Source organism: Onychomys torridus, chromosome 22, assembly GCF_903995425.1.
Source record: "Onychomys torridus chromosome 22, mOncTor1.1, whole genome shotgun sequence".
Taxonomy (NCBI): Eukaryota; Metazoa; Chordata; class Mammalia; order Rodentia; family Cricetidae; genus Onychomys; species Onychomys torridus.
The window spans coordinates 12,700,636-12,722,335 of record NC_050464.1 but is presented as its reverse complement, the minus strand read 5'-3'; the positions used below and the strand labels follow the sequence as shown (position 1 = coordinate 12,722,335).

At 55.1% G+C, this 21,700-nt stretch overlaps 1 protein-coding gene across 1 annotated transcript; it reads right to left on the bottom strand.

Moving 5' to 3' along the window:
* Positions 1-1,066: 1,066 nt before the first annotated feature.
* On the bottom strand, positions 1,067-21,474 carry Pdgfa (platelet derived growth factor subunit A). The gene is made up of 7 exons (XM_036171871.1): positions 21,071-21,474; positions 20,046-20,175; positions 18,622-18,718; positions 13,550-13,654; positions 10,854-11,041; positions 3,926-4,052; positions 1,067-1,957 (listed from the first exon to the last, which is right to left on the bottom strand). The coding sequence occupies exons 1-7, from the start codon at positions 21,466-21,468 to the stop codon at positions 1,947-1,949; spliced, it is 1,056 nt and encodes a 351-aa protein (XP_036027764.1). The 5' UTR covers positions 21,469-21,474; the 3' UTR covers positions 1,067-1,946.
* Positions 21,475-21,700: the final 226 nt, after the last annotated feature.

The window sequence follows — 21,700 nt, the reverse complement described above, 5'->3', positions numbered from 1 at the left end:
TCACCCACCAGGGCAGCTCACTTGTAGAGGGGGTGGGGGGGACCCAGGGCCATTATCTATGCAATTGAGTAGACACCAGGAAACAGGCCCACAGGCCAGTCCTCAGGGCTCCCGAGCCTCCCAGCCTGGGGAATTTCCCATGAGCACCAGGCTTCTGGCTCTCCGTACTTAAGGGACATAACATTGAACCAAGTGGCTTCACACAGAGCAGCCTAGAGTGCTAAGACCCGGCGTGTGGCACAGCCTTAGAGTTTCTGAGCCATGCTGTTCGCCTGTATAGTGTCCAACCAAAAGCACAGTAAGGGTGAGCTGCTAGACTCCTTCTAGACACTTCTCATGAGAACGCACGATAGCCCACGGGCAATGGGGACCTCTGATGGCCACTGAGTCACAAGGTCCCAGGCCCCAGACTGCCCACCTTGACCCATCCACTGACGGATGCCCACTTTGGCACACGGCTAGCTGATGCTCACTGGCATCTGGCTCTGTCTGTATGTTGTCCTCACGACGACAGGCAGTACGGTCCCCTCTGGTCTGTTCCCATTCCATGCAGGAGCCCAGGGCAGAGAGCCTGTCATTTCTCCAGGTCTGAGTCTCCAATCCCCAAGTTTTCACACCCCCAAATCAACCACATGACAGGTCAGAGCTGGGGGGACGGAGCGACTCTGGGAAGCAACTAGAAAAACAGGACCACAGAATGCCTCTGATGTGCATGAAGTTTGTTGATTTTTTTTTTTCTCCTTTTAGTTCAAAATAAAAAATATATATATAGCAGGCTCTCAGGTATATAAACTGATATTAAAAATACAAAGTTCACCTTTACAAAAACAAAACAAAACAAGGAAACCACGCACACACAATTCTGTTTAACAGTGAAGCCCAATGGCTTACCCCCAAATAATCTCAGCCACATCTGTGCACTGCCATGGAAGCCATTTAGCAATGGGGGAGAGAAGGGGGCCAACCCCCAAGTGAATGACTCCCACATAGTCCTCTCATATGACTTAAGCTAGAAGTTAATGCTAAAGGGGCCGAGGAACACAGGAAGCCAGAGGCGCATCAGAAATGATGTATAGGTAGGTATACCATGTTTATTTTAATACACCTCATTAGTTTGGCTAGGAAAAAATAACCGTCTCGCTGTCCCAACTTACAGCAGCCTCGTGCGTGTTATCGACGAAAATGTCATCCAAGAGATTTAAAAAAAAAAAGGAAAAAAGAAAAAAGCTAGGCAGAGAATAAAAAGAAAAAGCTTAATCACTTTATGGTGTAAAAAAAAAAAAAAAAAAGAGGAAAAGAAAAAAAAAAGAAAAGGAAAAAAGAAATTCCATGAAAGGCCGTCGGGAAAGTCTAGGCGGACTCAAGCGAGGTGGTGGCTTCCAGGCCCATGGGCATCTCCCAGCTCTTCAGCTTCCTTCTCTCGTGGAACCAGCGGGCAGCATCCCAGGCAGGCTCCGGACGTCCTTGGTGAAAAGCACCTGTGCCCACGGGCAGAGTCCAAGGCAGTGGCCAACATGGGCCACCACTCAAGGGTCAGTCCTGCAGGACGGCCCTCCTGCTGCCCACCTCAGTCTTTGTTTCTTGTGGTGGGTTTTTATGTTGTTGTTGTTGTTGGGATTTTTTTTGTTTTGTTTTGTTTTTAATTTTTTTTTTGTTTTTTTGTTTTTTTTGTTGGTTTTTTTTTTTGTTTGTTTTTTGTTTTTCTTGTGGTTTTGTTTTCACTCTCTGTGACAAGGAAGCTTTCTCACTGTCTCTCCGAGTGCTACAGTACTTGCTTTGATGTCACACTGAACAAACGGACACTGTCTCTTTGTCCTCGGACACAGTTTTTCACGGAGGAGAACAAAGACCGCACGCACATTGGCAATGAAGCACCATACATAGTATGTTCAGGAATGTCACACGCCACGTACATCCGTGTCCTGGGAGAGGGCGGCCGGCTCATCTCACCTCACATCTGTGGGAAGAGAGAAAGAGTTGAGGCTATGGCCACAGACAGAAAACACCAGGGCCGCGTGGCCCCGTACAACTTATGTCTTAAGATATGAACTTGATGTGTAATTTAAATAAATAAATAAATAAAATTTTCCACAGTTAAGAGTCGGGACTAGGCTGGTTGCATTTCGCAGAAGAACCCATGCTCCCATTGCACAGATGGAGAAACAAAGGCATAGAAAGTTTCTTTTGCCCTTTCCCTTATCTTTCTTTCTTCCAGCCTAAGGCTTGTGCTCGATGGAGGTATGGCAGACATTTTGGGCCATGAAGTAACTAAGAAAATAGATGCTACCAGCCACACTGTGTGTGGGTCTCTGTGATTCAGCAGATCTGTTTTGTGTGCATGTGTGTGTGTCTGTGTGTGTGTGTCTGTCTGTCTGTCTGTCTGTTTTGTGGTTTGTGTGGACAAACACTGGCTATCACAAGGCTCCATAATGAGCCAACAATGCCTCCACTCACAGCCCGGAGACCGGTCGCCAACAGGACACAGGCATGCCTGGGAACACCTGCCTCTCACTTGGGAGAGGGTCTCTGTCAGCAGCAGGCCCATCAGAGGCACATAGAACAACCCCAAGGACCTACTCGAGGAGACACATGCCCAGAGCAGGCATCCCCGGCCACACTTCTGTGGGAGCCAGGTCTCCCAGACACCCTATCTCTGAGGACTCTCTTGCCCAGAATAACTGTTTGTCTTGGATGCCCCTAAGTCCCATGTGCCAGGAGGAAGGGCTCAGCCAGACAGGCTCCAGCCCTCTGGGCCAGACAAGCTGACACTCAGGACAGGCCTGGGAAATGACATGCCTCACCTACATTCCCTACACTTCCGGGGAAAAACAACCGTCACAGGGTGGATTTGGAACAAGCATTCCTGAGAGGCTCTCCGGCCCTTCTTTACCCAACCTGACTCTTCCAGGGCAGAATTATGAGTGTGCTAGCAACTACCATGGGTCTTGAGAGTCATTCTGAAGACAGAATCTACAGTACCAAACAGAAAGGACACCAATGACATCTGCTCTGGCTCCCCTTCCTCATCTTACACAGATTGACACCAGCCTTCTTTCCCCATGCTGCTGCTGGTTACCGAAAATCAACTGCCCTGTCCATTTAAAGCTCTTCAGCTCCACACAGCCTCCACAAGCCTCACCTGTCACCTGGAAAAGCCTTTCCTCTGTCAGTGCAGTGGGCAGCCTCTCCCCAGGTAACTCCAGCAGAACCACCTGAGCCCCCACCCCACCCCTTCCCGCCACAGGGCACTTGGGTACCTGATCAACAATCAAGAGAAGGGCAGAAGCTGTAGCTGCGAGGAGACCCAGCCCAGCAGCCCCAGAAGCACACAGAGCCTTGAGCCAATCAGGGCCCACGGAAGCTGATTCGCTGGTGTGATTGTGTCCCAGCCCTGCGAGGGAGTCCCCCAGCACACCCGGCGGACAGGGACAGGGCCTACCTGGTCGGCCGCCTTAGGTGGGTTTTAACCTTTTTCTTTTCCGCTTTTTACCTGATTCCCTACGCCTTCCTGTCAAGGAAAGGGCAGGGAAGGTGAGTGGCCTCCTGAGGGCCTGGGTTGGGAAGCCACAGCAATAAATACTAGAGGTGTTTATCTTTCAGAAAGAAAGCCCGATCCACCCTGGTGTATGGACACTTCCGGGTCTTTCTCTGCACCTGGATTGCCTGCACGCTGGCAATGTACAGGTACGCTGGGCAGGCTGAAGGTCAAGACCCGGGGCAGCAGGGCACAGTCTGGATCCAGTGTCTAATGTCCCACCTGAATGTGGCACCTTGCAGGCACAGCTTACCTGACTCTAGCTCTGCAAGCCAGTGTGGACCGCTGGGAAATCCAGGCCTGCTGCCTCACTCAGAGGAAGCAACTTGCCCATCACTCTGATATCCCTTAGGACCCCCACACAGCTAACAAACAGTGCTGGTCACTCACCCGTCTCCTCCTCCCGATGCTCTGGGTTCAGGTTGGAGGTCGCACATGCACACTCCAGGTGTTCCTCTAACCTCACCTGGACCTCTTTCAATTTTGGCTTCTTCCTGACATACTCCACTTTGGCCACCTGCCAAGGGAACAAAGCCAGTGTCAACACCGTGTGCCCGAAGGGGACCTGCCTGGCTCACCCCAAACTGGGACTCAGATTTCTAACCTCCCCAAGGCATCTTCCCTTTAGCTCAGGCCTGTTTCCATTCGAAATAAACCTTAAATGATGCTAGGCATGGTTGGGGATTTAGCTCAGTGGTAGAGCGCTTGCCTAGCAAGCGCAAGGCCCTGGGTTCGATCCTCAGCTCCACATACAAAAAAAAAAAAAAGAAAAGAAAATGATGCTAGGCTTACAGCTGCCATCCCAGCACTCAGGAGCTCAGAAGTTCAAGGCCAGCCTGGGCTACACAGCAAGGGATGTGGCTCAGTTAGCAGAGTGCTGGCCTAGCCTCCACAAAGCCCAGAGTTCCATCCCGAGCACCATATAAACTGAATGAATGTGGCGGCACAAGCCTGTAATCCCAGGACTCAGGACATGGAGGCAGGAGGATCAAGAACTTAAAGTCATCTTTGGCGGCATAGACTGCCTGTAACTTGGACTACGTGAGACTCCTAAGTGCCCAAAAGATCCAAAGGACATCAGCGAAGAAAGGATGGACTGGGCACAGGATGGTGGAACACAGTACCGCTCTGGCGTTTTTGTGTTGTTAGTGAAGAAAACGGAGCCTCGGGCAGGGTCAGCAGTTTGGCTACAAAGCTTGTTGAGGAAGGGGCCTCAGTCAGGGAGTCATTTCCCTCTCAACCCAGGGTCCCTGGAGACACATCAACACAGCAGATACCAAAAGTTCATGTTGGACTCTAGAATCCCAGGCAAATCCTTCCACGGTCCTGGCCAAACGCTGACCACTACAGTCTGCCATGTTCAGGGCCGTCAACTCCACCCACCCACAGACACAAATGCAAGTGGTGTACACAGGCCCCACACTCCCACAACAGGATCATACAGCAGTTGCTTGATCCTTCTCCCCACCCCACCCCCATCAAGAACTGCACCAGGAGGCAGCCTTGGGTTACACCCTGCTCTATTCCAGCAGGGTCTATGGTGACTTCAAGGCCACCTTCCTCAGAGTCTAGACACCAGCACTCATTAAACCCTCCTGGCCAGCCAGTGAGAAGGCAGGATTGTCACCTCCGTGGATAGAAAAGGAAACCCAGGCATAGTAAGCCCTCTCCTGAGGTGACCCGGAGAGCATGATTGGCAGCTTGTCCCAACCTCGATGCTACCTGGAACGTGTGCCACCCTCCCAACCCTGCATGTAGTTAGCGCCAAATCTGTGTCCACCTCCCAGAAGAGCCCTAAGGGATCTTTACCTCGCATCTCACTATACACTGGGGAAACTGAGGCTATAATGGTGCTGAACCCAGGTAGCCTATAGTACCTAGAAGTGGCAGCTTCTTGGGCGTTCAGTGGTGGGGACAATGCTTGGCCCACCCAGAGTGTCTGAGAGTTTGGGGAGGAGAATGTGCTCCACTGCTCTTCCAAGGGTATTTATTGAAGCTCAGGAGCCAAGAGGACCCAAGCAGGTGTCAGCCCTGCATCTAGTCCAAGCAGTTGCTTCAAAGCACAGGGGACCAGACTCGGCCAGACTCTGCTATGGCTACCACCTTGCCTACATTAATGGTTAACGTGGGTGCAAAGGGTGCCAGGTTCCCGGCGGGCGTATGAAGTAGTGTGGGTGCCTCAGGTGTGAACACTGTCTGCCAAGTATGAGCTCAGCATGTAGGGCGTAGGGCCAGGGGTCAGGGGTCAAGGGCCAGCCCAGGAGGTTTCGCTACGTCAGGAGGTGGGAGGAGCAGCAGCAACCAGGGGCAGTGAGGGCAGGGGCATCTGAGGTGTAGTCCGGTCATGCTCTTCAGACACCTCCAATCTGACCTGGGAGATGGGGACAGTGGTCACACCCACCCAGGTGGCTTGAGCAAGGTCACCTCTGCAGAGGCACTCAGAAGTCAAGTGGGTTTGGTGGAGCAGGCCTGGAATCCCACTTGGTAGGCTGAGGCAGGAGGATTGCTTCAAGTCCAGTCTGAGCTACATATTGAGTTTCAGGCCAGCCTGGCGACACAGCAAGGCAATGTATCCCCCCCACCCCCACCAAAAAAAAAAAGCAAAAGACACTAGACTTGGGACAGGGCCACCCTACAGGAGCTAACTTCAACAGGAGTCCCAGTTCATAGAAGGCTTCTTACTAAAACGAGCCCCCAAGCTCTGTTCAGGAAGTCAGCATGTCCCCAGAGGTACTGTAACCCCCAGTCCCTAAGCTCAGAAATGTGGTCTCATATTCCACCCCAGGGAACGGAAGGGTAACCCCTTGTCCCTCCCTTAAAGGGCCCTGGGGTAGGCCAAGGAGGAGGGAGTTCTCCCAAAGGAAAAACATCAGCCAGTCCCCAGGGGAGCTATAGGCAGAGGTGCTATAATGTACCCCTACCACAGTCCCCAACCTCCAAAAATGTCCATAGTCCTTGGTGATGCAGCAAACTTCAAGACTGCCCAGCTAAACCCAGGCCTGAGGGAGACCCTGGCCCCAGACACCAGCAGGTGGGTGCTCTACCCTTCCCATCACCGCCTTTGTGGTGAGGACCAGGTGGGCCTCACAAGGCCCTGAACCCAGGTGTCAGAAGGGCATTTGGCTTGGCTTTAGTTACGGTTCTCCACACTGACCCACTTCTTATTTTTTTCCCCATGGGGCTGATACCAGCCAGACCCAGACCTGGCTGCAGGGCAGGTACAACCTTGCCCTCTGGGCCTAGGGGTCCCCTGCATGAGGGGCAACTGATGAGCTGCTCCAGCTAGGGAGCCCCCTTTCTCCCAGACAGGCCCATGTTTACCAGACAAAAACAAACAGTGGTTTATGGGAGCACCTGCCTGGGGAATGCAAGGATTCCAGCCGCTCTGCCACCTCTGTCTGGCCAGGAAATGGCTACATTTTTCCCGCCCAAAGAACATGTTACGCATACTAAATTTTCAAAACTGCCTCCACGAGAAAGTACAAAACAAGATGGTAAAAATCCCAGGGGCCCCATTTACTCCACAAGCAACCCACAGCTCCCTCAAGTTCAACCCAGAGTATCACCTGGCCAGACCGCTCCCCAGCCTCAGGACAGTATCAGCTATGATAAAAGCCACTGTTGACTCTGAGTTGAACACAGACCACAGTCCCTCCCACAGGTCAGTTGCACAGACACTATTACAGCCTGATTGAATAGATGAGAAACTGAGCCAAGTGACAACTTGCCCAGGTCCCTCAGCAGTCAATTCTGTTTTCAAATAGCCTGGATTTAAAAGGAGCAAGGCCCTAAGGCCACACAGCCCCAGAGACCAGGGGCCTTTGCAGGCCAATCCTCTAACTTGGCCAAGAGGGTGTTATGTTCTAGCTCCCCAAGTGTTCCATGGATTGAGAAGGGAAGCTGGCGCCAGACCTCAAAGGCAGGAGGACCCCCTGTCCCACCTGGCCGAGGGCCCCACACATAGCAATTGAAAGGAAGCGCATACACACACACACACACACACACACACACACACACACACACACACACACATCAAGCACACCTGGGGAGTCTTCTGCCATGCTGCCCCAGCCTCCTCAGACCCCAATCCCCTCACTAGAGGGGGAAACATGAGACTTATTCATTCAGAGCTAAAGCCAGCCTGGCCACCTTCTCTGAAATCTTTGATGGATCCCAGCTGGGACTTTCCCTAGAACATAGCTCCAGACCCCACCCAACCAAGATGGGGGCACCTTCCTTCTAGAAGCCTAGAGTCCTGACCCAGCAGAGCCCTGAACACGAGACGGAGTAATGAACCTCCCTACACAGCTCAGCAGCCAGGTCAAATAATGGCTCAGAGCTGACCTGACCCCTTGGCAGCCCCAACCCCAACCCCTTGGCAGCCCCATGCAACATAGCCAGGAGAGAGGCCTCACCTCTATCCAGGCCAAACACCACAGGTAGTAGCTCCACAAGCCCAGCCTATGCTCCATTTTGCAGGCCCATAGAGCATCCTTCTCCAGCCTCCACAGCAGGGTCTGGAGAACACAGCTGGCACCTGGGGCCAGGCAGCACATGCTGAGCACAACAGGCAGGGCCCAGGAGGCCAAATAGGTGAGGGCCCAGGCTGCTCAGATGTCATCCCAGCCAGCACTTGGGAGGCTGAACTAGGAGTTCAAGGCCTGCCTAGGCTACAGGGTAAGTTCAAAGCCAGCCTGAGTAACTTAGATCCCGTCCCACAAGAAAAACTACAGAAAGCTGGGGGGTGTGGCTTAGTGGTTGAGCACCTGCCTAGAATCCCCCAATAAGGGGCTAGGGTGTGGCTCAGTGGTTAATCTTTGCCTATCAGGAAGGGGAAACAACACACACACACACACACACACACACACACACACACACACACACACACACACACACACACACACACACGCACACACACACACACACACACACACACACACACACACACACACACACACACACACACACACACACACACACACACACACACACACACACGCTGGAACCAGGGTTGATGGCACACACAATACAGGGTATATATGGCTGCTGTGAGTCTCACCATCAGCCCCACCCTTGCTGAACTGACCCTGAGTCCCCACCCCTGGGACTTCTGGGCCCATCTCCCTCCATCCAGGTCAGCACCAGCCTCCACCCCAAATGTTGCGGAGATGGCATCCACAATGGGGCTCCTGTTCCGCTGACCTTCTGTCCCTTCTGCCAGAGCCTACAGTATCTGGGGCCGGATGTCCCCTCCCAGCTCTGGGTGGGCGGCAGTGGTGGTGTATGTGGGTGGGTGCTTAGGAAGTAGTATGGGAGAGCCTAGCCCAACCAGGACTAGACTGGTCCCTTTCAACTGACCAAGATCCTGCTGGGCAAATGAGCCCCACGGGGTAAAGGCACAGTCCTATACAGCACAGAGAAGGAGCAATCAATTCCAGTGGGCAGCAGTGCCAGTGGGAATGGACAGTCGCTGTCCCAGGAGCCAGAAACTGAAAATTTCCAAGTCAAAACTCTTACACAACTCATCACACTATCCACCCCTCGAGCGTGTCTCCAGCGTGGAAAAACTATTCCTAAACTCACATTGTCGTAGCTCACTTTTGTGAATCCACCACCAACTAGTCAAGGAGGCTGAGGGGGTTTTACCTCAAGTTTAACACCAGCCTGGGCTACACAGTTATAAGGCAGCCTAGACTACACAAGTCCATCATGGCAGACAGGCAGGCAAAGAATGAAGCAAGACAGATGGGTAAACAGACAGATTTACTCTAGATCAGAGCTTTTACCTATACCTAAAGAACAAGATGGCAGCTTTCCAAACTCCTCAATATACCATGGGTGGGAACCCTGAGGCCCAAGGAAAGGCTGAGACTGGTCCACACCCAGGTGCTTGAGCCAGCCCTGGTAGCATGACTCTGCTGGTACCCAACATCATGTCTAACCTGAGGGTGGATAGCAAACCCAGAGAGCACCCCAGACAAGTCCATAGGTCCCTGGGAAAAGCCCAGGGCTAATGTGGGGTTTACTCATTCAAGCCCTGGAACTCTCAGGAGTCCAAACAGCAGCCATCAAAGTCAGTGTCAACTCTAGGTGCCTGGATGGTGGGTCACAAATGAGCTACTGAATACAGGTCCTCACCAAGAGAGATGTTCTCCAGGCACCTCCCTTCCACCGGGGCCAAGGGTCACAGATGGTTGTGGCTTGAGATGGATTTACCAGGGTGGAAGAATGGGGTCTGAAATCCTTGTGCATAATTCTGGGGACCTTTCACCCAAGAAAAGTAGCCTGGCTACAGAAGCCTGGCCGTGTCAGAAGCCAGCCTCTGTGTCATCCTCAGAGAGGTTCTAGCCCCTCAGCTGTCTTTAGTGCCCACTCAGCCACCCAAATGGTCACACATTTAGCAAAAGGGCCTCAACCAGGTGGAGTCAGTTTGCAGACTGCAGTGCAATCTAGAGCAATGGGGGAGCGAGGGTCAGTCACCACAATATGAGGAACTGTATTAAAGGTCAATGTTAGAAAGGTTGAGAACCACTGTCCCAGAGTGTCTGAAGTAACACAAAGGGCCCCAGACTTGGCCACATGAACCCCATATTCTTAGACTCAGGTCGAAAGAGAAATTAAACCCCTGGTGGCTAGAAACCCTCCATCATCCCGTAAAAAGGCCAACAACTGAGCCCCCCAGGAGCACAAAGGTTCAGAGGGGAACAGACCCAAGTTCCATGGTCATCTATGCAAATAATGGCCATGCATGCAAACCATGGGCCCCAAACACACCTCTCATGGTGATATGTGGCTATTTCCTCTAAGTTAAAACACTCCCTCCTAGAGGGAGCTAGTAAGACCCAGGGGGCTAATGAAATAAGCACAGAAAGATTCACAAGTATCCCATCCACACACACATATATAAGCAGTAACAATTGCTGGGGAGGAAGTTCTAGGGATGTGACGTCATCACCAGTGCAGACTTCCTATACTACAACTGCCCTTGAGTCCCCCACACTCCTGTAAGGAATCAAAACAACTTGGGTAGACTACCGTCTCTGGTCCGCCATCAGCGCCCAGCCCAGATGCGACCCTATCTAGGATAAAGAGACATTCATTCACAACTCCTCAATGACAGAAGCACACTGTGGCCACTGAAGGTCCCAGTCACTCCTGAAGGTTGCTGAAGCCCCCACCCCATCCCCACCCCCAGGCTTTGTATGGAACTGTGTGCTAACAACCTTAAGTCACATGCCCCGCCCTCCCCTCAAACCATCCCACCAGCCCAAGAGCATCTTGCACCACTGATGACCAGAAAGGGCAGGGCAGGGCTCACCTTGACACTGCGGTGGTGGACCCTTGAGGGCTGGCACTTGACGCTGCTGGTGTTGCAACAGCCGGTACAGCGTTTTACCTCCACACACGGGGGCCAGATCAGAAAGTTGGCCGATGTGGGGTCCACCTGGCTCCGAGGTATCTCGTAAATGACCGTCCTGGTCTTGCAAACTGCAGGAATGGCTTCCTCTGCAAAGGTAAGAGCCTTGTGAATAAGGAGACCTAGGAATCTACTAGTAACATATGAAGATGACCTCCGATCTCCCTACCCAATCCAGAGATGCCCACCTAGGTTGGCCCTAGGCAGGACTCGTCCCTGTGGCAGCCTCCAGTATGAAAGAATATACTGGTTGCCAACAGGCCCCTGAATGTACAGGGCTGAAACAGCAAAGCTGTTTCAGTACATAGTTCAAGGCCAGCCTGGGCAACTTAGGGAAGTCTTGTATTAAAAGTGAAGAGGGCTATAAAAAAGGCTTAATGACATAACATTTGCCTAGAACCCCCACCACCACTACTGTGAGGGGCTGGGGTATAGCTCAGTGGTTACAGCACCTGCCTAGAAACCCCCCAATAAGGGGCTGGGGGTGTGGCTCAGTGGTAGAGCACCTGCCTAGAATCCCCTAGTGAGGAGCTGGGGTGTGGCTCAGTGTAGAGCACCTGCCTAGAATCCCCCAGTGAGGAGCTGGGGTGTGGCTCAGTGTAGAGCACCTGCCTAGAATCCCCCAGTGAGAGGCTGGGGTTATGGCTCAGTGGTAGAGCCCCTGCCTAGAATCCCCCAGTGAGGGGCTGGGGTGTGGCTCAGTGGTAGAGCACCTGCCTAGAATCCCCCAGTGAGGGGCTGGGGTGTGGCTCAGTAGTAGAGCACCTGCCTAGAATCCCCCAGTGAGGGGCTGGGGTGTGGCTCAGTGGTAGAGCACCTGCCTAGAATCCCCCAGTGAGGGGCTAGGGTGTGACTCAGTGGTAGAGCACCTTTCTAGAATCCCCCAGTGAGGGGCTGGGGTGTGGCTCAGTGGTAGAGCACTTACCTAGCATGCACAAGACATTGGTTCCATTCCTAGTATCCCTCTCCTTGCTTCTGCAGTCCAAGAAGTGGGACAGCAGAGGAGCAGCTCAACCCCAGTCTCCACATACCCCAGAGATGGGGACCTGGTCATGATAGCCAGCAAAACTACACTTATTTGTCCCCCAAGGAGGAGGCAGCGATTTCCTGACCTGCACTAATCACATCAGGTGAACATAGCCACTCTGGGGCCATCTGCTTGCCAGGTGTGCATCGCAGACAAGAAATCCCCTCAGGACCCTGGGACACACACCCTCATCAAGTAATCCTCATCAACCCCATTGAACCCCAGACCCCAATGGTCACTAGACAGCGGTTGCCTGGTAGTGTCCAGCTTTGGGACTAGCCAATGTTGGGAGAGGTGGCTGAGGTACCCAGAAGCCTCTGGGGCCTACCTACTGACTTTCCCTGCCGCCCTATAAACACTGAAGGGTTCCTCAGCCCTAGACTCGGAGCTGGAAGCAGTAGAGGGACCAGCATCTTCGGGGTAGACAAGACTCAGGCCAGCTAACCAGCAGGAGTGAACCTAACCTACAAGACACAAGGAATCTGCCCATTCACAGCTGCCAACACACCCCAGAGGAGCTACACAGGTGTTTACAGACTCCCTGGGGGTGAGAAAGGAAGGCATGAATGAAGAGATAGGGACCAGATTCCTCTCTGTCCTCCAGGGCCTGCATTGTCCTTCTGGAAACACAGAGGCCCCAAACACTGGGCTGGGCACACTGGGCAACTGGGCTTGGTTTCTCCACATCTCTCACCACAACCCTTGTAGAATCTTCCAAGTGAGTCCCATACCGAGGTCTCAGCTCACTACGTAGTTTGCCATCAGTCAGTGTCGTCATCGTGTCCCCCCCCCACACACACACACACCCTAAGTTGGGAAGAGGGATTCTATAGTCCTAGCTGGATGACTGAGGTCTGGCTGGAGGCTCCCATCTCTTCTCACCTCAGGAAAGTTCTCTGCTAGTCAACAAGGCATCGATAAAAAGCCACCGTCTTACTGATAGCTAAATCTCAGAGACAGGGACCCACTTGCCCAGGATCACACAGCAGTCAGTAGCCAAACAGTAAGTACGTAGACACAGCAAGCACCCTTAGCTGAGCTGGGACTGGGTGGGCCACGCTTGCAACCCCACCCTAGGAAGAGAATGCATAGATCCTGAGAGAATCTAATTGTTCCCAGAATGAGGGCCAAGTGGGACCCTAGGGACAAAGGTGAATGGGGAAGGGGCACTGGAAGAGGTGCCCAGCCACTCCAGGCTGCACCCAGCCCTGCAGCTGAAGCCTGGGAGCATGCTGGAGCTCCCATCAGGAACTGGAAATTAAGCTTGGCCACGTTTTCCAGCGAAGCCTCCTTGCAGACAGGCCCTGACAAGACCGGGCACTTAAGGAATTTATAATGTTCCCCTCCTGGAAAAACTCTTGGCCCAGGCACAAGACTGCAGAAGGGCAGGCGGGAGACACTCTAGAGAGAAGAGGGCGGTCTCCACAGGGAGGGCAGGAGGCCAAGAGAGCCTTTGTTTGGTGGAGGGAGGATAGGTGGCTGTGCCTATCCCTCTGAGTTAGCAGGGAGCATTTACAGCTCCAGTGGGGACCTGCTCCATTCCAGCTGCTGCGTACCCTCCCGTGCTTACCAATACTTCTCTTCCTGCGAATAGGCACAGGCCGCTTCTCGGGCACATGCCTAATGGTGTGGGACCCATGGGCTCTCAGGCTTGTCTCCAAGGCATCCTCAGCCCCTACAGGTAGAGAGAAGAATATGGTAACCAGTGCCCACACCTATGAGCCGTACGTACCCTTGGGACCTGAACAGCCGAGGCTTATACAGCAGCCTTCAGAGCACGAGGACACCGGGCAGTGGCTCAGTCCCCGATCCCAGAGCCTCTACTCCCACATGGGGTGGTCTCCAATATGCACCTCCAACCAACTCTGTACTATCCCGTCAGTATGCATGTCCCCTAAATGCAGCTCTCCTGTGAAAACCTGAGGTCCTTTCAGGAAGGCATTCAGGTACTCTCTCCCTTAAGAGATGAGACCTCCGAAGGAAACCCTCAAAGGTCAGCACTGGGTCAGGCGGGTCCCAAGGCCACCCAGCTGGGCCCAGTTCTGAAACAGTACCACTATCAACTGAAGCAAAGATGAGAAGGGCGGTGGCCTCTCTCCTGCTGTTGTATGTACAGGGCCTCCCTCTTGTAAAGCAGGCTTTGATGAAGTGTCCTAACCTCTGAGGGGCATCGGAAGCAAACGCCAGACTGGGCTGCCAGCCAGCCTCCACTGTTCCTGAAATAAGCCTGCTCTGAGGGCCAGAGGCCATGAGAAACAGCAAAGGGGTGCGGCTGTTGGAGTGAGGAGCAAGGCAAGGCGTGCAGTCACAGGCCTGAGGCTAGAGTCCTGGGGGCCCAGTAAAAAGGCCTAGGGAAGGGAGTGGGGGGAAAGCCAGCACTGGAAGAAGTGTTCACACATTGAGGGCCACCAGGTGTCCTGCAAAGACAGGGCTACCCTCACCCACAGAACAGAGTTACGGAGGACAGAGTTAAGATTGGCCTGGAGAACCCACCCCCTGGGACACACTGCCCCCAAATTCTTCCATTCTTGGGGACAGGAGGACATAGAACTCTGCCACATGCTGTGTAGACAGATCAGCGCCCCCAATAGAATCTATACCTGGCTTTCCCAGACTATACCATGCAGACTCCAAGCAAAGTGCACCCCCCCCCCCGCTTTTTCCCCAAGGACACTCATTTCTCCCCTGGGTCCCAACAGTTAGTGACATTCCACCCAAATGGAGCGCCCTCCTAGTGGGCAATATAAACCCCACCAGGTACCACACCATCCACAAACCAAGAGGAGAGATGCCAGCCTCCTCCACCCTGAGATGTCTGCTACCCACACGTTTAAGATGAAAAGCAAAGACTCGCCTAAGGTGTGAATGTCAACGATGAATCGGAGCCCAAAAACTATTTAAAATGACTCAATGTTCCAATGGCACGGATTTTTTTTTTTTCAAGACCCAAAATAAGATCAGAACTAACTGCTCATGCAGTAAAAATTTCCCATCAACCAACTGTTACAGAGAAGTATCTCTTCACCAAAAAAGTGACAGGACGAGACACGACCTGGTGATGACCATCCTGCCATGGCCAAACTAACGAGAGATGAATGGGCCATCCACTCACAGGCCTGGGAGAGTGGGCAGTGGTGCCAACTGTGGTCCTCTGATGCCATGCTTGCCTCAACATGCACATAGTAGGCGTCACTGACTTTGCATAGGCCAAGGCACTAGACTCCAGAGATACAGAACAAGACAGGGACAAGTCAGACAGGCACGGGGTGAGCCCCTTTGCTCAGGAAGTGGATGAAGGGGGGCCAAGAGTTCAAGGTCATTCCCACATACAAAGTAAATTCAAAGCCAGCCTAGGATATACAAGATCCAGTCTCTGAAAGATAAAAGTAATTAAGTAAGTTAAAATTTTAAAAACCCAAAAAGTAAAGACCAAAAGAAAGCTGGGACCCCACAGGTCCATCCAGTGGCTCAATTCCCTGACCCAAGGTTTCCTGACTGAACTTAATGCAGATAGAAACTCAGCCATAGAGACTGGCCACGGCTCCTACTCAGACAAGCCCAGATCAAGATAGGTGGTCACGAGCCAGATATGGTGGCCTAATAGGAGGTTCGGAAGTTCAAGGCCACCCTTCTTAGGAACCAAAAACAACAAAACAAATAAACAAACAAATGGCTGGGGATGTAGCTCAGCTGGAAGAGGGTCCAGAACACATAAGGCCCTGGGTTCTATCCCTAGCACTCCACTGAATAAGTGTGGTGATGAATGCCTGTAAGCCTGTCCCTATGGAAGTGGAGACAGAACATCCTAAGAGGGTTCAAGGGCAGCCTGGGCTATATGAGACCATATCTTTAAAAAGCAACAAACAAACAAACAAACAAAACAAAAAAACAGAAAAGAGGTGGTCACAAGCCAATGGTTGACCCATTACCCACTATCAAAGATGTATAACAGAAGAGGTCTTTGGGAGCCTGAGGGTGTGTTGTCTTGTATGACACAGTAGAGCCCATCATGAATTAGCAGCTAAGCCCCTCTCAGGTCAACCAAGTCATCTCCTTTTGTCCTATGCAGATGTCTCAGTGACAATATCTGTCAGCTGGAGGAAGGACAGACAGAGTCCACTAGCCCTGTCCTGGCCACAGTGTTATGAGTAGCCTGGGATGGGATGTTTATGTATCAGTTACTCAATGACCCACGGGCACCTGGCCAGCAGCTCTAGAGAACAAAGCTCCCGTTACACACACACACACACACACACACACACACACACACACACACACACTCGGCCTGAACTCCTGAGTTGCTGCAGTTCACAGCAAGGCTGCATGCCAGTCTCTAGACCCAAAAGCCACACTAAAAGGCCACTTTGAGCTCCTTGACTCAACCATGGAATGCTCTGGGCTCAGGGACATTCTTGGCAATGTATTGCAATCCTGCCACCTCTGGAGCTGAGCCACACAGCTAAGGAGCTGCAAGGTTGGAAGGAGATGCCTTCAGGGTTTCCCCATCTGGAAAATGGGGATGCCGCCAGCCCACTAGACGAGCCATGTGCCAGTCACAAAGCTCCACCCACTTGGATAAAGAGCTGGCTGGGGAGCCTGGGACACCCCTAAGCCTCTTTCTCTGCTGCCTGCAACCTACATAGAGGGGCATCAAGAATGCAGCTGGGGAGGCCACCATTGGGAACATCCCAGTGAGGACCCCTTCCAGCTGACTCTGACTGACCACCACAGCTGTCTGCAGCCTTCTGTAGCAGCCTGAAGCCACAGAGCTCCTCACTTGAAGAAGGAACCAAATGAGAAGAGCCAACCAGCCACTATTGTCCACAGGCCAAAGACTAGACTCCGGTTAGTTTCCACACCAGAGCAGGGGATGGCCCAGCAGGGAGACTTTATTTTGGGTTGGTGTCACAAAGGGGTCTCCTCCCGTCTTCAAGACTGGGAAACTAGGAGGTGAGCCCACACCCACACATAGCACTCAGAAGACCCCCCCCCCAAGAGTCTGACAGGTGGACTGAAGAGGGTGGATGTCCTAAATCCCCTGGGAGGCGCGCACACACACACACACACACACACACACACACACACACACACACACACACACCATTCTTACAGAAGCAATTTGAAACCATCAGGGGCCGGGACTGCTTTTTCTCTTGGGATCTTCCAGAGGAGGAGGCCTCAACCCAGAAGCCTCCAGCCCCCCATTGGGCACATCAGCTTAACCTAACAGAACCACGGTGCTAAAAGCATTAATGGTAGGGGGTTGGGGGAAGGGAGGCGTGGCTGCAGAAAACGGCATAAGAATGGTCCCAGCAGAAAGGGAATGGCCCATTTCCCCCAGCATCCAGACAGCAGGAGGTCCAGCCCTGGCTTAAGCCGGCCAGGAAAGCAGTTTCTCAGTCTCCAAAGCCTTTGGGGACCAGCAAAAACTCCGGGAGTATTTCCCCAGTGACCCAAGCCAAGTCCTCCACCCAGGCCTGCACATCAAGGGATCAGATCAAAACCCCCTGTCCCACTCTTGATCTCCAAGTGAAACCTTAGGCCTGCCACTCCTGATAAGGATCAGGCCAAGGATTTCCTGGGTCAAGAAACTACTGAAACGGGGCCGCCTTGTTAAAAAAATGATTTTGGCATGCAACAAAAACAGTTCAGTCCTCTCCACCACCATAATTAGGTACAAATTTCCAAATGGTTAGACCATGTGATTTTACTTAATTCTCTCACCACTCCCCCTTTTCTGAAAAGTTTGCAAGGAGGGGGAAATCATCACTTAGCATTCTTCACTTTAGCGGCCTTTTTCCTCCTGACAAACTCATCGGGACCTTTTTGTTTGTTTGTTTTAAGCTGGTAAATTTTATCCCAGCGTGTCAAAAAGAATACCCAGGCCAAGAGTTCATTTTGAAAAAGGTTGTCACAAAAGACAGGAGACCTTGTCCTCCAGCACACAGGGCTTCAACACCCACCATGACCCTCTATTTTAGCCCTTGTCGATCCGAGTCTAATCCAACCCTACATTTACAAATTGTTTTCTACAGTGGCTTGGCTCTAGCCCGAGGCGGGGAGCCCCCCAAATAGCCCCAAGCGCAAGTGTCCCAGGCGCGCCTTTTTACAGGATGATGTTGAGAAAAACATCGGCCTCCTGTGGCCACTCCTGGGACCCAGCCCCAGGCAATCAAGGCACCAGGGAGAGGCGTTTACAAAAGACCCGGACTGACCAGCTCCTTCAAGCACTCTGGGGGCCCTCGCCAGGCGGAAGACCTGCTAGAGCCGCGCACCCTAAAGGGCGGGCTCCCGCGCTCCAGGGTCAGAGGCGGCCGTTGACCCGCACACCTGGCAGGGTCTTTCGGCACGCTCTAAAGCTGAACTTTCAGTGACACACCCGCTGCGTTTCCCTTAAATGCAAAAACAACCCCCGGGCAAGCGAAGCGGCGCTCGGCTGCCGCTGGGAGAGAAAGTGGCGACTGCAGGAGAAACGCCTGACTCATACGCCTGGGCGTTTATGGCCGGCGAGTGGAGTCTGACCTTTCGGTGCGCTCCTGCGCAGCACCCGGCCCGGCCGAGCGCTGGGTACGGTTCCTCTCGCAGACGGCCCGCCCCGCCGCCCGCGCCCTTCCCGCAGCCAGGGGCAGGGGCGCGATTTACCTACGGAGTCTATCTCCAAGAGTCGCTGGAGGTCCCGGATGCTGTGGATCTGACTTCGAGCCAGCCGCTCGATCAGCTCTCGGGGTATCTCGGCTTCCTACAAGCAGACCACACCGTCAGGACGCGCCCAGGGGTTCCAGCCCGGCCCCAGGGGCCACGCAGACCCGCCCGACCCCGGCCAAGCCATAGAACCAAAGGCTCGGGTGGGGCTAGATGGGACCCCCCCCCCCCAGTCCTTCACTCCATTCCTGTTTGTCTGACCTTGGTTTAAAAAAAACAAAACACCCCAACACCGCCTTGACATGTTCAGACAAAAAGCACCCGCGCTCTGGTCCTCCCCAGGGTGTCTGGGGGTAGCCAGGGGCCCGAGGAGTTTCTGGTTTAATAGCTAAATCCACACGTAAAAAGAGAGGGTTGAAAATGCGTCACGGATCCACGTCTGGAGTCACAGCAGCCCCAACACTTTAATCTAGCCCTGAGGGTTCAATTTCACTCCCGGGAATCCTGGGCCGAGCCCGCGGGGGAGAGGGTCTTCGCACACCCCCACACGCACGCGCCCGCGGCCGCCCCACCCGGCTCAGGCCCAGTCACGGCCCTAGCGCCGACTCGGACACCCAAATCCAGCGGGGTTTAGAGAGGCTGCAGGGAACGCAAGGGGTTAAATATCCACCTCGCGCCTCTCCGGTCCCTGCCCAGACCACCCCCACTGTGCAGCCTCCCCCCACTCTCCTTCCCAGTTTTTTAAAGGGAGTCAGGGTCGCTGGGGGACTCAACCACGAAGTTCCCACAACAGGGGCTGTGGAAAGTCATTCATCACAGCAAAGCTCCCGGGGACTGGGGGGTGGTAGCGGTGGGAGGGCGCGGGAGCCTGGCCCGGCCCCATCTGCCTCGCTCAGCCACCTGTAAGCAGGCCCTGGGCGGGCGGAGACTGTTCCAGCCCCGCGCCCGACTGGGCTTGGGGACCGGGAACTGGGGACTGCGGCTGGGCGCTGCCCACCCTGCCCAGTCCCGGGCTTCGGCCGCACCCTCCTCTACCTGCTTACTGCCCGCCCTAGTCCCCTCCCAGGGCACGGTCAGTTCACACACACCCCCTTTCCCGCTGCCCGCACCCCGTTACTGCATTGTCCGCTGCGTTCAAGCTGCCCCTTCTGGAAAGGCACCCACAGCCCCCCGAAGTTTCTGCCCACTGGTTCACCTCGCGGCTCCCCCGTCCCTCTCCAAGGCGGAGCGACGCAACGCGCTGGAAACTCACCAGACACACTTGGGCATGGCAGAAAATAGAACCCAGTTGGGATTTTTTTTTTTTTTAAATTACACCACCCTGGCAAAATCGAAATGCTCTTTGCAGAGCTTGAAACAGGTAGCCGAGGGGGGCGTGCGCGGAGGGAGCCAAGAAGGGACGGAGGCGCGGGGGTGGCACCCACCTCGGCCAGGGCATGGGCGAGGTATCCGCAGCCGAGGAGCAGCAGGCAAGCCCAGGTCCTCATCGCGTCCCGAGGCGCTGGAAGCTCGGCAGGGAGGCGAGGCCGCGGGGCGGGCACTCCAGCCGGGCTCCTGTGGCGGCGAAATTCAGTACCATCCCTCAGGGAGCGCGGCCCGGAGGAGGGTGGCGCGGAGAGCAGGGAGCCTGCGGAGCGCGCCCGGCGGGAGCAGCGAGTGCAGAGCCAGCGAGGAGGAGGAGGAACAGAGTCGCGCCGGGAGCCTCCTGGGCCGCCGGGTAGGGGGTGGGGACGGAAGGGGCGGAGGGCGGGGGCTGGGCTTCTTCCTTGGTGCGTTCCCCGTGCTGGCCGCCGCCGCGCTCGCTCCCCGTCGCTGGCTTTAGGAGCGACCCGGCCGGTAAATCCGCATATTTGCTGCCGTCAGCCCCGGGAGGGGACCACGGAGCGTGATTGCCAGCTCCCGCCGCACCACCGATCACCTGTCTGGACGCTCGGCCGGGTACAGGCGGCCGCCTCGCTTCTCCCTGAAGGCTACGGGCAGCCCCGAGAGCCTGTCCCCGGGCCTTCCTCTCGCCGCTGCCGCCCCGGGCCGGGCACGGCGCGGCCCAGCACAGCGCGGCCCGGCGGCCTGCGTGCGCCCCTCCGCGGCGCGCCCTCGGCTACGGCGCGGCGCTCCGCCCTCCTCCCGCCGGGGCCGGGCAGCTCCCGCGGCCGCGCCGCCTGGAAGCAACCAACCCGCCCGGGGCCTCGCTGCACCGCTCGCACGGGCCGGAGGGCGGGCGGAGGGCCGAGCTGGCGTCGCTGCCGCCGCAGCAGCAGCCGCGGGAAGACCAGAGAAGGAGGTGGAGAAGGAGAAGGAGCAGGCAGGCCGGGCTCCCGGAGTTGAGCGGGCTCCGCAGGACGCGCGTGTGGAGCCGGCCGGCGACAGGGAGGGGGTTATAGCGCCGCCACCGCGCCCCCCCCCCCCCCCCCCCCCCCGCCTCCCCCGGATTCCGGCCCGGGACCCGCACCTCGGAAGCGCGCAGGGGTCTCGCGGGCCAGATCGGGCCCGGCCGCCACCGCCACTGCAGTGGCCACACACGCGCTCACGCAGGCAGCTAAATCCATCCAAGCTCCGCGCCCGCGGCTCGGAGCCCACAGGCGCCGGGGCTCCCGGAGCGCCCCTCCCTCGAGCTTGCCCACCCTTCAGTGCCAGCTGCAATCCTGCGGCACCCGGCGGGGAGGGGAGGAGGCCGCTGCAGAAGCACGGCCGTCTCCGGCTCGCCTCTCTCTCGGGCCCCAGCGGCAGTAAAGGGCAGCGCCCAGAACTGCTGCGCCAAAAAGGGCATGAGAGCCGGCCCGGCCCCCGCCCGGCGCTCGGGCCGCTTCCCACCGTGCGGATCCCGGGCTCTAGCCTTCCCCTCTCCATAAAAGGAGGGGGAGTGAGTCTCTGCGGAGAGGCGGGGCGGGTTTAGGGGCGCGTCTAGGGCACTCACCTGACGGCTGCCACGCGCCCGCGCCCCAGAGCCAAAGCCTGGGACACCTGATTGAAGAACTTGCACTCTTGCGTGGAGGTGGAAACGAAGCCTGGGTCGCGGAGGAGGCTGCCGCCTGCCTCATCGCCACCTTGACACCCTGCACCCTCCAGATCCCTAGCCCCT